A 15429-nucleotide genomic window follows, 5' to 3' on the forward strand; every position below is an offset into this window, starting at 1 on the left:
TGTTTTTCAAAAATTCTAATTTAAAAAAAATAGTTTTTAAAAACTATTTAAATCCAACAAATATTAGCAAATGGTTTGAGATTATCAAGCAGAGTTCTACTTTATTTTACTTTGAAATGAAAGATTTTTCTGCGGGTTGTCCTGTTGAATAGAAAATATTCTGTGTGGCTATAAGGATTTATTTATTTTAAATAAAGGTTGTTTTAAAAGATTTGGGGGAAAAAAAGAAAAAAACCCTTCCTGAATCAGAGACCCCTCCCACCCAGCCACTCAGAGCGCTTCTACGGAAACACCGTTAGGTCAAACTACTGTTAATCCTTCGCGATCGGCGTTTTCCACAGCCCGATGTTCTTCCAATGGATAGATTATGATGAGAAAAGGAGCACTATTAAAGGCGAGGTCCCGGGCGGCTGTGTTTAGTCGATCGGTGCTGAAGTTTGCCGATGATCGATGATCGATGATCGGAGGGAGCAGCGGCAGAAGAAGGGTTCAGGCTCCGTCTTCAAGGAGACTGCTGTGATGCTACGTAGGCAGCTGGAGGAGAAGAAAAGGGCTTTTCTACTATGACAGAGAGTGTGTGAAGGAAGGAGACGCACAGAATCGGGTTTATATTCTCTTTTTCATTCGGTTCGGTCGTGTAAAGTGGTTGTTTTCGGACACGGTGGGACACACGGAGAGCTGTAAACTTTTGGGGGGGATGGCAGCTCGAAGCCGCAGAGCATGGTTCAGTGTTCTGCTCGGACTGGTGCTCGGGTTCACTCTGGCATCCAGACTCATTTTACCCCGGGCCACCGAGCTCAAGAAAGCGGGTCACAAACGGAAAGCTAACCCGGCCGGCTGCGGGCTGAACCGGGGACTGAGAAAGGAATACGGCGGGGGATTATGGCCACCGCAAGATAACAGTTCACCGGCGACCGAGAAACCGAGCTCCAGGTCCAGTAATTTCTTATTCGTCGGTGTCATGACCGCCCAGAAGTACCTGAACAACCGAGCCGTGGCAGCACACAGGTAAGTCCCTACCAGAGACCCATTCATGTGTCTGTGTGTTGTCTGTGTGAGCATTTTCACTGCGTGGTTCTCCTGTAGCTACCTAACATCAGCTGTAGCCACTGATTTCACTGATCTCCCTTCAGCCCCACAAGACTGCTTTTTTTTCTTCTTTTTTTTTTTAATTATTTTTTTTAAACATATATGCATATATGTACACAGTCGTATATACACATAAAAAAATAACCAGCAAAACAAAAACACTCTGATAAGAATGTAGAAGAAAATAATTTAATTAAATTACAGAGTAAAGTGTAATAAACAATGCCACAAGACTGTTTGAAAGGCGTCATTCAAACTAAATCTTTTTTTAATACTAATATTTAACAAAACAGGTAAACAGGGCGAAGCATACCTGTAGGGTTGTGAACATACTTTGTTTTATTTAATTTAATACAGTCTCTGTTATTTTAATGAAAAGTAGTGGCTAAACAGTACTGACATTTAATTTATTTCAGATTTTCAGTCATATTGTCACCTAAAGCTATTGAGAGAAAGAGAGTCTATATCAGGGATGGGCAACTTCGGTCACAGCAAGGGCCACATTCATTTAATACTCAATACCACAGGGCCAAATTGTAGAATACAAAAACGATTACAGTCAATTATGTCTCAAATTTAACTCAACATATATCAGTGATCAAATATTATTATGGACATATTTCTGGTTTTCATGATTTCATGGCAGATTTTGTCACATTTTCTTCATGTTTCCAATTAATTGATATGTAGAAATTGACCTGAGGTTAAGAGGATTTAATCCTTTTAAAAGGAGGCAAGTAAACTCCTGCAAACTGTCTTAAAAGGGCAAATAATTGGCAACATTTCCAAAACTTTGCAGAATGTTTCTTTTGTAGTTCACCTCTGACTGAAATGTTTGAGGAGTGAATCCATCAAAAATGGGCAAGTCCTGCTAAATACATTTGAAATGTTGCAATACCAAAATGTTTTTTCTTAATCTACGTCAATTACAAACTAGTCATGTCATGTCTGACTCATGTATTCTTTTGTTGACTGTTCAATAGATCAATGCAAGACTTTCACTCATAATTCTACAATACCCTTTTGCTTAGTTGTTGTACACAGTCAGAATAATTTAATCAACTTCGAGGGTTCCTATCAATATGCAAATTACCCATTTAAATCACCTCAAGTCAAATTTACAAAAAGATATTCAATACTTTGATATTGTTCGACAATATATGTTTTTAAAACTACACAATCTGTTATTTTAATGATCGATGAAAAAGAACAGAGCGCTGTGTACAGGTTGGTCATTAAAAGTATACAAATACTTCACAGATGTGTAAGAGAGGAATGAATCCATCAAAATTGCTCTGCACACAAAAACATTGGCCACTTATTTGGCATCAAAACGTTGTTGATGTTTTTAATCATATGTCTAGTTTGTTCTTTACACTTTCAGCTTTGATTGTCAGCAACAAACCCATCTTCAGAAGTCCAGTTGTTGTACAGGGATATCTGTGAAGTGTATTGAATACATTTCCCTCTAGCTTCCCTGATGTTATAACATTCAATATAATATCTAACCACTCAATATCTTTACTATTAATTGAAAGGTCTTTCTTCCATATTAATGACAGCTGTCCCCATGTGGAGTCCTTAAACATTTAATAAAACACTCAGGCCGACAGAAAAAAACATCTCCTGTATCCTCATCTAAATAAATTATCCAGATATGTCTGGATATTTTTTCATATATGATTTTTGCTCCTGATCATAGTGTGGCAGATTAAATTATTTTCTATATTTGACTAAAGTGGAAGTAAAATGACTGGTCTGATACTTAAAGTATACTGATCACTTTTATATCTGGGGGGTAAAAGTAAAGTATCAATCAATAAATCAATCATTATTTGTATAGCGCCAATTCAAAACAAGTGTTATCTGAAGACACTTTACAAAAGAGCTTATGGGATAATATGCAGGAAGGGAAGATAATCTTTTCAGTCATCATTAAGAGATAATGGTAAATATGAATTGGTATGTTCAGATATCCAATCGTCGTACTTAAACTATTAAATAAATTACGTTCTGGTCTGACTCCTACATCTAATCTTCTGATTTCTGATCCTAACACATTATATATCAAGGAGTCGTAGTTTATGAGTTATTTAGAAACATTCTCAGAGCAACTGTGAGCAGGAAGGGACAGAAAGGTTTATCAAAGGGAGGCGGCGTGGTTGACCCCGTTTGTAAGTATGATTACAATGTCAGTGTTTGAATACCAGGAACAAATAAAAAATGTCCTAGGCAGCCAAAATTAGGTGATTTCTTGTTTTAATTACCCTCTATTGCACACCAGGTCCTGCACTCTGTCAATATTGTGAAAATAAATTGACAACGTTTGAAATGTCGTTTTTTTGTGCAATTTAGACAGTGTCACCTCCTCTGATGTCTGTCTCTTTGAATAAGACAGAGATGACAAACATGTGGTGTCAAAAAGTATCAAAATATCAAAGGTGTAGAAAACCTTCCTAAGTCCTTGTTGTCAGTCACTTCCATCAACATGGCATTGGCTGTTTCTGCTGCTGAAGATTGAAATGATCGGTGTGACCCCAAAATGATTGTAATATTATTGATTTAAACCCAAAAAATGCTTTAAACACTTAAAGAGAGTGATGATGGGATGTGAGGGGACATGCTTTAGAATCTTTTTGGTGCTGGTGTGAAGTAAGATAACCACTAAAAGTAATAAATAGATAACTTTATTGCTGTCCCTTTAATGAAGCAGCTGTGGTGGAGAGAGTGAGCACACAGAGCTCTTTCCTTTGAAACTTTGATGTGAGGCTCTGTAGTTTCCTAAGCAGTAATATTAAAGTGGAAATTTGCCCCTATCACTTTTGCATATAAATGAATAATGCTTCACCCCCCGCGTGTTTTCTTTTTGTTTAAGATTCCTTTATTTTAGAGACGAGAGAGAGAGCTGCAGCAGAGGGTGAAGTGACCATGTTAACTATAGCGACTTTGCAGGCGAATGTTTCTATGGTTGTTATAGTTACAACAGATGTTAAAGACGGAAAGTGGTCCAATGACTGCCTCTTTATTTAGTTTATTATAGTGTCAAAATGAACTGAAGTGTCTTCGAAAACGAAAACAAAGAAACGTTTGCAAAGACTTGTTCAACAGCTGTTGTCATGAAACAAACGTGCATTTGGCTCAAAGTCGCCAGTTAACACTTCACTTTTTAAAACTGTAACACCAGTGAGGACAGAGGAGAGAGGGGGGCGAGCAAGGCTTGAGCCAGGGGACCGCTGGTGGTGCCGCTGTGGTAATTTTGCAGATGAATTTCACCGTGTAGTTTGAACACATTTACGCTTTCTAAGCACTTTTTTTGTTCCCTGACGGGTCAACACATGGTTTACATTTAATCACCCACCAGAAGTATGAGTCAAGCCTATCCTATAAGGAACGGCCTGGTATTAGCTTTGGAGGGCAATGAGCCCAGTGCATTTTGGGCATTGAAGTATTTGAATCCTTTGGGTAGAAAGGACTAACACAGCCCTTTTTGTGGAATTTCTCTGGCTATGAAGCTCCATTTTAAAAAAAACAAAAACAAAGAAAATCATCTTTCTACTGCATAGACAGTCAAGCTCTATGACAAGTCAACATCAAGAAAGACAAATCAAGACAATAATGGGTGTCTAAAACTTCTATTTGTGCTGCAGTGGTATCAAACAGGTATTGATATTGTTTGATTTTTACTCTGTAACCCTAGTAGGTTGTTCATGTGTGTCACTCTGCCTCCATCCGCCCATGTGTGTGTGTCAGTGTGTTTCCAGGACCTGGTCTCAGACAGTTCAGCTTTGTCTTCTTGTTGTTTGTAATGCTTTCGGTCTTGTGTGTTTCCAGGACGTGGGCACAGTCAATACCAGGTCATGTAGAGTTCTTCTCCAGCGAGGGATCGGACACCTCTATCCCCATCCCCATCGTGGCTCTGAAGAACGTGGACGACTCGTACCCGCCCCAGAAGAAGTCCTTCATGATGCTGAAGTACATGCACGACCACTACCTGGACAAGTACGAGTGGTTCATGAGGGCGGACGACGACGTCTACATAAAGAGCGAGCGGCTGGAGAGCTTCCTGCGCAGCCTCAACAGCAGCGAGGCCATCTTCCTGGGGCAGACGGGAATGGGGGCCCGGGACGAGCTGGGGAAGCTGGCCTTGGAGCCTGGGGAGAACTTCTGCATGGGCGGGCCGGGTGTGATCATGAGCCGCGAGGTGCTCAGGAGGATGGTACCACACATTCGGGAGTGTCTACAGGAGATGTACACCACCCACGAGGACGTGGAGGTGGGCCGCTGTGTGAGGAGGTTCGCTGGGGTCCAGTGTGTCTGGTCCTACGAGGTGAGATTGTCTTAATACTTAACTCTGCAGTGCAGTGACAACAAATAGGAGTTCTGTACTCAGGGTTAGACACCGTGTCCACCTAGCTTTTTTTCAGGGCAGAAAAGTGCTGGCTGTGCGCTCATAAACGATGTCTGAAGCGTTGTTGTGCGCTGAGAAGAAAAATGATGCTCGTCCATCCTGTCTCTATGTTAGGTTGGGGTTGTTTCTGTAGTAGATGAACAATGATGAAATCATGAAACAGACTGTGGATCTTATTTACTTCCACTTATGTGGAAGATTTATTCAGCCATGGTCAGACAACACAGAAACACAACACACATGGCTGACAAAGTGCAGACCATCGCTGACCCATGCTGACCAAGATCTCACAATCATTGACAATCATTGGTAAAGTCTTCATCTTCACAGTGTTGCTTATATTCTGCTAGAAGGTAGAGCCCACACATTCCTGGCTGCTTCGGTTCATCTCTAAAAGGCTAGAAAGAAGACATCACCTTGACTCTTCCATTTCTTCAGTCTCAGAGTCACATTTCCTTCTCTGCTCACAACAGACTCTTCAATCCAAATATAACTCTGCTGCTGTGAGGTCTCTAACACATATGTCTTACAGCTTCACAAACCTAAAAGAAGAATTACTCTTAGATGGTTGACACAATTTAAAGATATATCCACAAAATTATCAAGATGAATGAATTCATGAAAATACGTACTATCACTCTATGACAACAGTCTGTTAACAATGGCCGCTGTATGACTGATGCAGCTCCGTTGCTTTACATACAGTAGTATGTTTTATATTTGAGATTGTTTTTACCTCAGCAGACACAGAGCAACGAGGATGAGGGACACGATATGTAGGAGGAAAAAATCAGGGAATATCATACATTTGTAAAAGAGCACCAATGATGTCAACAGCGCCTTTCTAAAAAGTTGTGAGATTCTCAACTCTAAACGCTCGGAGAGGCCACACAAAAAAGGCAGACTGAGCGCTGCGCTTTCTCTCCAGTCGACCGCCTGCTGCTACAAATTCTCTCGACTACCTGGTAACAACTGAAAACAGGGAGGGTGCTGTGCGCCAGACAGACAGTTTTTTCTGTTTATTTATATCAGTTTTTGTCTAGTTTCATTCATTCAGAGGTGCAGATCATTGAAATCATCAAACTTTATTTTCATCCATCCACACATTATTTAATAACAGCGGGCACTATGTGTACATATTCTGGGGTATAATAAAAACATTGGAACAAAAGGTTTTTAAATGGCTACAGTACATTTCTTCATTTTCAGTGCCGGGGAAGTGAAGTGAGGGAGTAACAAGTTAAAACGTTCCTCTTTCTCACTGTGAGGTTTCAGTACTGGGTTACTCATCAGGCAGCTGAACTGGTTCACTCTGTGGATTGTGTGGGAGTCAGTCATTGTTGAGACTTGGAAGTGTGTGTTGTGGATGGTTGACCATGAGAAAAGTCAGCAAGTAAGACAAAACAGCAGGCCCAGGTCGAGACATGCTGCAGCGATGTCGTCACAGGAGAGTGTGCGTGTGTGTGTGCTCTCTGTGTGTTTGTGTGTGCTCTCTGACATGTCTGGACACGGACCTGCTGCTCGTATGTTCACATGAGGAACAGCATCTGCAGCTAAATGCAATCCTCACAGTTTGATGAAGAGACTGAACGAGCAGATCTGTGAACGATTCAGATGTCTCATCATGTGCTCGGCTCATCTGTCAGATCTAACAAAGAGCATGTTGTAATGGTCATGGGAAATGTACTTAGTGTGTAATACACATGACATGCCTAATAATAACCGAGTCATCTTGACCTACAAACCAACATCTTGGCATGTGGCAAACATTACACACTGTGTAAACTCTCTGATTACTCTTTACCACAGGATGCATGTTTGGACCTGAAGCTTGTATGTGTGCCTCTTGAATCAGCTGTTTGGACCTGAAGCTTGTATGTGTGCCTCTTGAATCAGCTGAATCAGCTGTTTGGACCTGAAGCTTGTATGTGTGTCTCTTGAATCAGCTGAATCAGCTGTTTGGACCTGAAGCTTGTATGTGTGCCTCTTGAATCAGCTGAATCAGCTGTTTGGACCTGAAGCTTGTATGTGTGCCTCTTGAATCAGCTGAATCAGCTGTTTGGACCTGAAGCTTGTATGTGTGTCTCTTGAATCAGCTGTTTGGACCTGAAGCTTGTTTGTGTGTCTCTTGAATCAGCTGTTTGGACCTGAAGCTTGTTTGTGTGTCTCTTGAATCAGCTGTTTGGACCTGAAGCTTGTATGTGTGTCTCTTGAATCAGCTGTTTGGACCTGAAGCTTATATGTGTGTCTCTTGAATCAGCTTTGTGAACTGATCTAAATGTTTCAGAACAGAGAGACTGAAGAGAAGACAGATATGTGATCTGTGTTCATCCTGTGCTCGCCCTGTAGCTCCTCTGTCATAATGAGGAGTTTTTTCTCTGCATATGGGATGCAGTGAGGAGTAAGTGAGACTTGTCAATACCCAGTGTTTTAAAATGATACATTCTCTTTTATGTTATTCAAAAGTTCCCAAAACTTAAAAAAAAAACTACAGATCTTCAGTCATATTATTCACCAAAAGCTGCCTCAAGAGGAAGAGCGGGAGCGCTGTCTAAATTGTAGAAATACGTTGGCAATGTTTTAGTACTGAAACGTTGCCGAAGGAGTTGTGCAATTTAGAGAGAGTGCAGGAAATTGTCTGCAATGTATAATTAAAAACAAGAAAAACCCTGTCGTGGGTGTCTAGGCCTTCTATTTCTACGGTATCAAAACAGGTCTCAACTTCTTTTGCCTTTCACTAAAGTTTATTACAGAAGCCCTAAGCGGTCATGCATTTTTATTTACTAAATGTTCCTGTGATAACAGGTTGATTTTGGTTGTTTTCTCAAGGCCTTACTATTTTATCTAATTATTTTGGGATAACAAACCCTGTGGTCTAATTTTTTTATTTAATTTTCTCAACAAAACGGCTTATAATAAGCCGTAATCACAGGAAAACCAGCATGATAATATCGATGAAAAACTTAAATGCTTGAATTCAGAAAGTGTCAATAACTTCACACTGTATTTCTTCACTTATAGGAGAAGTTCTTTGACTAGAAGTATTAAATCATTTCTTTATAGTCAGTATTTACTCACCACTCTGTCATGTAGTTGTCATTGAGCATGTTACCTTTCTGTTCTGTGTGTCGGTGAACTGTGTGTGTGTGTCTGTTCCTGTTGTGTGTGAGTGTGAAGAGACGGCCCAGTGTGTGGTGAGCTGGTGTATTTTCAGACATCCTGTGGCTGCTCGCTGTGTGCTGCTCCTCACAGAGCCTCCACAGCATGCTAAAAGTAGTCTCTGAGAGCGAGCGAGTGCCCAAACAGCAAATACATGTTTACATACATGATTATAAAAATACACACAGCAAGCTAAATGCCAGTGTGCTGAGAGTACACTGGCACACAGCACGCAGGCTGTGTGTGTCTGCAGGCTGTGTGTGTGTCTGCAGACTGAGCAGGCTGTGTGTGTCTGCAGGCTGTGTGTGTGTCTGCAGGCTGTGTGTGTGTCTGCAGACTGTGTGTGTGTCTGCAGGCTGTGTGTGTGTCTGCAGGCTGTGTGTGTGTCTGCAGACTGAGCAGGCTGTGTGTGTGTCTGCAGGCTGTGTGTGTGTCTGCAGGCTGTGTGTGTGTCTGCAGACTGTGTGTGTGTCTGCAGGCTGTGTGTGTGTCTGCAGGCTGTGTGTGTGTGTCTGCAGACTGTGTGTGTGTCTGCAGGCTGTGTGTGTCTGCAGGCTGTGTGTGTGTCTGCAGGCTGTGTGTGTCTGCAGGCTGTGTGTGTGTCTGCAGGCTGTGTGTGTGTCTGCAGGCTGAGCAGGCTGTGTGTGTGTCTGCAGGCTGAGCAGGCTGTGTGTGTGTCTGCAGGCTGTGTGTGTGTCTGCAGGCTGAGCAGGCTGTGTGTGTCTGCAGACTGTGTGTGTGTCTGCAGGCTGAGCAGGCTGTGTGTGTGTCTGCAGGCTGTGTGTGTGTCTGCAGGCTGAGCAGGCTGTGTGTGTCTGCAGACTGTGTGTGTGTCTGCAGGCTGAGCAGGCTGTGTGTGTCTGCAGGCTGTGTGTGTGTGTCTGCAGGCTGTGTGTGTGTCTGCAGGCTGTGTGTGTGTGTCTGCAGGCTGTGTGTGTGTCTGCAGGCTGAGCAGGCTGTGGGTCTCTGCCAGCTGTGTCATTGGTGTGTTATAAGAGTGTCCATGCAGGCCACTGTACATCTTTATTCACACAGTCTACCAATCCACTATCCTATCAGGTTTCAGCATTTTGTTACTAGTACAGTGACAAACAAAGATATCTTATCATATCTTTTTTCAGCCCTCATTCTATTGACAATTATGATGTTTCACTCTCGGTGTCCTGGCCTGAATTAGCTCTGAATTAAAATGTTGAATTAGGATGACCAGGTATATGTGTGTATGAGTTCCTATGGAGTAGGGTGCATGTCTTACTCTGTAACATTGACAGAGAAGGAGCTGTAACAGTTTAAGGAGGCCCTGTGTCCATTATTGCTGTTTTTTGTGCTGGCAGAGCACATAGAACAAAACCAGTGCAGTTCAACGTTTTCAGCGCTCAGTCAGCATCCTATTCATGAAAACCCGCTCGCCGTCAGCTGTTCCTTGTTGCTGCCCTCACAGCACTCAGCTGAAAAGTCAGAGTGCTTGTAAAGTTCTTAATTAAGTTTATGTAAAGGTTCATTTCAATCTAACCAATACTTTTCTAGAGTATTAATTCTGTAATTATTTTTCATCATATTCAGCCAGTATTGCCATGACCTTGGCCTTAAATTGAACTTGTACAATCTTGGGGTTCGTAAATGACATTTTCCCCCTCACCGACCAATCAAAAACAAAAAGCAGTGGATCTTCTGATATCAGCTTTGTCAACAACAATGGCAGAGGTGAAAATGTATGATTTCAGGTCTAGAGCTGCTGCTAATGCTTGGACACAATTTCATTGTTTTCATGTTTTCTTGGTGATATTTCCTAGAAAGGAAAAATATTAAAGAGCCCATATTCTTCTCTTTTTGGGGTTCGTATATTTAATCTATGTTCCTACTTTTGTACGTTCACAATAGCTAAAGTTTGAAAAAAGTGTCTGTTTTCATGTACTGCTCCTCCTTGCTCCCTCTACGCTCTGAGTCTGTCAGCTACACTCTGCTGAGCCCAAACTGTTAGGGCACGGTCACACTGGCCATCCGTACAGTGCCCTAACACGCTTCAACCCTAAAGTCCAGTTCATTTGACCAGTGTGACCGCTCCGTATCGTGCTCAGGCACGGTACACTTCCTTGGCTTTGGCACACTTCAGAGAGGTGTGTTTCAGCACGGTACACTTCATACACGAGCACAAGCACGCAGGTACACAACGCTGACAGCCTTCATTATGGAGAAATCCAGAGTTTCATGTCTGTATCTGACTAACATGACACAATATAAGACACAAAGTAGCTCTCATGTTCTCTGTGTTGTTCTCCATTGGAGAACAATTCATTTATTTGTTGCTGTGTCTGATTAAAATGGCTTAAAATAAGCTGTAAAGTAGCTCTCATGTTCTCTGTGACGCGGATTTGACTGTGCGTCTCTATATCTCTCTCTCTCTCTATCTCTCTCTCTCTCTCATTATGTACATTATGTACAAGAGGTAATCATGCTTTTAAGCACGATTAGTACTGGCCAGTGTGACCGCGGACCGTGCCGGTCAGCGTGGGAATGACACAGCGGGGGGGGCAATCGTGCTTGAGTACGGCACGGTACAGATGACCAGTGTGACCGCGCCCTTAGACCCCACGTGGGCCAAGTCTGCTCTGATTGGTCTGCCAATCCGCTCTGTTGTTATTGGTCAGTTGCTCAGCACGCTTCTCGGAAATTTCAACATGAGCTGCAGGGCTTGCCACAACGAGCCAATGGACTTAGATCAGTAATCTCACACTGACAATGACGTCACACTGGCAAATGTTTATCGAGGGGGCAAGAACCGAGCGTTACATGCAGCTCATGCTACAGCTAACAGGAAGACGTAGGAGAAGCTGCGTTTCTGCGGACTTTGAATTTTTGCACATAGATGTGCCTAAACATGCACAGGACACTTGGAAAACACACTAAAGGGCATATAAAACCAGAAAAAGCTGAATATGGGACTTTTAAGGCACACAGAGCATTTGAAAAAGGTCACCGCTGAGGAAAGCAGAAGTTCTACAAGCCAACTTCTGTAATCCAGCGACAGTAACAGGCTCTGAAACTGAGGAAAAAAGTCCAGATAGGTCAGGGTGAAAAAAAAAAATGGTCTGATTTAGTTTGTTTATAAAGTTGTGTGTTTATTTCCATGAATGACTCTGAAACACTTGATGTGGTGATGGATGTTTGCAGATGTTTGGGTGGTGTTTTGCTATGAAGAGAGAGGGCTGTAGGCGATCAGCGGTGACTCCTCCTCTCATTAACGCTGACCGTCCAGGTGTGATGCTGTTCCTGCAGCTGGAGTTCAAACCTGCATGATTTTACCAAGCTCCATTAACGTTTTGGTAGTCGGCCCAAACAGCAGACATGCAGGTTGGTCTGCAGGAGGCTTGTGTAAGAGGATCACAACATACGATGAAGCACATTGTGCAGCTGAGTGGGGTAATGACACGTTGCCAACATATTTCTGCAATTTAGACAGTGCTCTCTCTCTATTGGTTAAACACATGACTGAAGAGCTAAGTTTTTTTTGTATGCTTCTTTATAAAACATGTGGTGTCAAAAAGTGTTGAATATTTTGAGAGCAGTTCTCAAATTAATCTCCAACTAAAAAATGTTGAACTGTTTGTGGTTCTGGACTTCAGTATGACAAGTGTTCTGGTTTTCATTTGTTGTACAATTGTAGTCCGAGCTGCTTTAACCAATCGTGTATCAGCAGGCTTTTGGTGTGTTGAGAGAGAAAAAGCAAAAACAACAAAATCCACTGTGATGACATCCTGACTCCCATCAACAGTAATCACTTCAGTGGAAATCTGCTTGATGCTGTATCACAAAGCAGATCAGCGTTCACATTTCCTGGCTACCTGAAACGCATCAGAAATGATCGGTCCGACCTCCGTTAAAAAAAAAAGCCCAAAAAAACAATTTTTAAAGTTGTTTGTCTCTTCCTGTTGAGGACAGACCTGGCAAAGCTTCACTTTTAACGTTTTACAAATCTGCATCATGATGTTGTTTTTTCATCTCGCTGTTAGTGTGATATTCAAAAGAAAATCAGTTTCTTTTTTTCAGGTTAAACTCCAATGAGTCAAGAAATGCCACAGTTTATTTTGGAGAAGGTCAGGAAAGCGTGCCGTGGAGAAAGGTGGGGTGAGGTATAGAAGGATGCGCAAGAATGTGGGGGAGAGGGACAGGAACTGAAAAAAGGGACAGGTAGATGTCAGGAGAAAACAGGAAACAACACAGACCACAAGCCCTGTGATTGGCTACTATGAAATGTAATCCTGGCGATGCTAAACTGTGGATGTCAGCATACACAGAGGGAGTGTGAAGGTCGCCCTCTGCTCGGGGGAACATTACTTCTGATTATCTCCACAATGCAAATAGTTTGTTGGTGCTTCTAGTAATGTTCAAAATCTCAAATTATGCATCTTTTAATTGTTAATAGATTTGTTTACTGGCCAGATGCTGGTTTCAGAATTATAACTTTTTTTCTAAATAATCTTGCGTTGGGTTATTTACTAAATATATTTATATTTCAATCTAAGACTGTTCAGTTTTGTTATCTTAGTCTGTACCAAACACACAACTGTGTCCATAATGTAACCGTTTAGAAATTGAAGATGCAATGGGGTCTTTAAATGTATGAAGAGGGTCTTAAAAAAGTCTTAAAAACTCTATTTTTAACTTGAGATTTTCTGTATATGACCTGTGAAAGCCTCGTGTGAATGCTGTCACATGAGGCCTGCTGGGTCTGGTCCTCGCTGAAAAGCCTTCTTACAGCAGGTCTGCCAGCTCCTGCTTTTCTTTTTTTACACCTCCTCTTCCTCCTGCTCCTTTCTCCTCTATAATAGTGTTCAGCAGCCCAGAATGCTCCTCTGCGGCTGTTTCTTCTCCACTTTTCCTCTTCTTGTACCAAAGGACTTGTTTTCACTTTAATATGGCTACTTTTATAAAAGTGTGTGTGTGTGTGTGTGTGTGTGTGTGTGTGTGTGTGTGTGTGTGTGTGTGTGTGTGTGTGTGTGTGTGTGTGTGTGTGTGTGTGTGTGTGTGTGTGTGTGTGTGTGTGTGTGTGTGTGTGTGTGTGTGTGTGTGTGTGTGTGTGTGTGTGTGTGTGTGTGTGTGTGTGTGTGTGTGTGTGTGTGTGTGTGTGTGTGTGTGTGTGTGTGTGTGTGTGTGTGTGTGTGTGTGTGTGTGTGTGTGTGTGTGTGTGTGTGTGTGTGTGTGTGTGTGTGTGTGTGTGTGTGTGTGTGTGTGTGTGTGCACTGACCACACTTTGTGTAAACCAACAAACAATGGAGACTAAATCAAGTCTTTATTTGGCAGTAACCTCAGAAGGACAACATTATCCTTGTTTTTGTTTGGTGAAGGCCGTGAGAGACTGTAGATGTGTCTGACGGTGAAAGAATGTGTATCTGATGATATCTGATCTGCATGGACCGGTCAGTGTGAATGGAGCCTTTGTTGCCTCTTTTAAAGACACGCTCAGGAGTTAATAAGTGAAAGATTGACCCACTGTGGAATATGATATTAAAGTCATTGTCGTGCAGTTGTTTTAAAAAAAACACACTTTTCCTCCCTCACACTGCTGATCTCTCTCTCGGATTGACCGTCAAGTTTCTCCTCCTCTTTTGTCTCTCTGCCCTCTCCTCCTTCCTGTGTGCTCTGCCAAAGCTGCTGCTGGCATTTACCGGCACTCTGCAGCTCTGCAGGCCTCACTCTGCTGCTCCTCCCTCTTTCTCCTTCTGTGTCCTTCCACTCTGTTGGGAAATGGAGGATAATCCAACAACAAATGAAGACATAAAGTAACACTCATAAGTTTTACTTGATGTTTAAAAAGTGGATTTATTGTGTTTGTCTGACTAAAACTGGACATGTAAACATGTTAGTCCTCATTAAGCCGTACTTAGTCTAAGAGTCTAGACTAAGTCTCATAAAGATGCAAAAGTTCTGTTTATGTCTCTCACAAACAGAGAGCAGTGACAGCAGAGGTGACACTGCCTTTTTGTCTTAATTGCACAAATACTGTATGTTGGTGAAGTTTCAGTTCTGAGAGGTTTGCCATGTTTTGTGCAATTTTGACCGTGTGCTGGATTTTACCTGCAACTTTTTTTTGGTAAGCAAAAGAATATTCTTGGGTGCGCTGGATAGCCTAGTGGTTATGTCAGTGTATGGCGTTAATAGTCCTCATTGCAGCGGCCGTGGGTTTGAATCCGACCTCTGCCCTTAAGCCTGGCTCACACTGCAGGATAATCGGGCCGATTTGAGCTCCGATTCTTCCCCAATCTTAACGTCCCCGATCTGTCCGGTGATCGTCAGGGACGCCCCGATTTATTTCAAACATGTTTGATATTTAGAATTTAAAATCTTGACGATAACGTCATGAAAGGGTCCGGCAGAAGTTATGTGTGACTACAATATAATCACGAGAGACAAAGGAGGACTGTAGTCATGGCGACCCAGTGTTTTCTTTTTTTTTACTTTTCTGTACAGATCATCAGTGCAGGACTTTTCTGAAACTTGTATCCATATATCTACGATTGTATCAACTTTTCTATATCCTACAACAACTTCAACTTCCTTTTCTTTCACCAACCATCGTCCTTTGTTTTTTTTTTAAATGAAACTTTATTAACAATTGTCAAAGCTCCGTCTTGATGAGCACATAAGGTCTGGTCGGGCGTTGTAAACGATTCAGTCGTACAGTGTGAGCTGACATGCCGCCTCGACTTTTATACAATCTGATAAAAATCGCACAGGCCAGGCTTAATGCTGCATGTCATCTGTCTCTCCTTCCA

The 15429-nt window shown here is 42.1% G+C and overlaps 1 protein-coding gene across 1 annotated transcript in view; it reads left to right on the plus strand.

Moving 5' to 3' along the window:
* Positions 1 to 285: 285 nt before the first annotated feature.
* Positions 286 to 15429, plus strand: part of chsy1 (chondroitin sulfate synthase 1) — a 42978-nt gene continuing 27834 nt past the window's right edge. The window contains exons 1-2 of the mRNA XM_020631451.3: positions 286 to 1008; positions 4921 to 5416. Coding sequence (XP_020487107.2) covers positions 698 to 1008; positions 4921 to 5416 — 807 coding nt within the window. The 5' untranslated portion in view covers positions 286 to 697. The remainder of the gene's footprint in view (positions 1009 to 4920; positions 5417 to 15429) is intronic.

The sequence above is a fragment of the Labrus bergylta genome, chromosome 3, assembly GCF_963930695.1.
Source record: "Labrus bergylta chromosome 3, fLabBer1.1, whole genome shotgun sequence".
Classification (NCBI taxonomy): domain Eukaryota; kingdom Metazoa; phylum Chordata; class Actinopteri; order Labriformes; family Labridae; genus Labrus; species Labrus bergylta.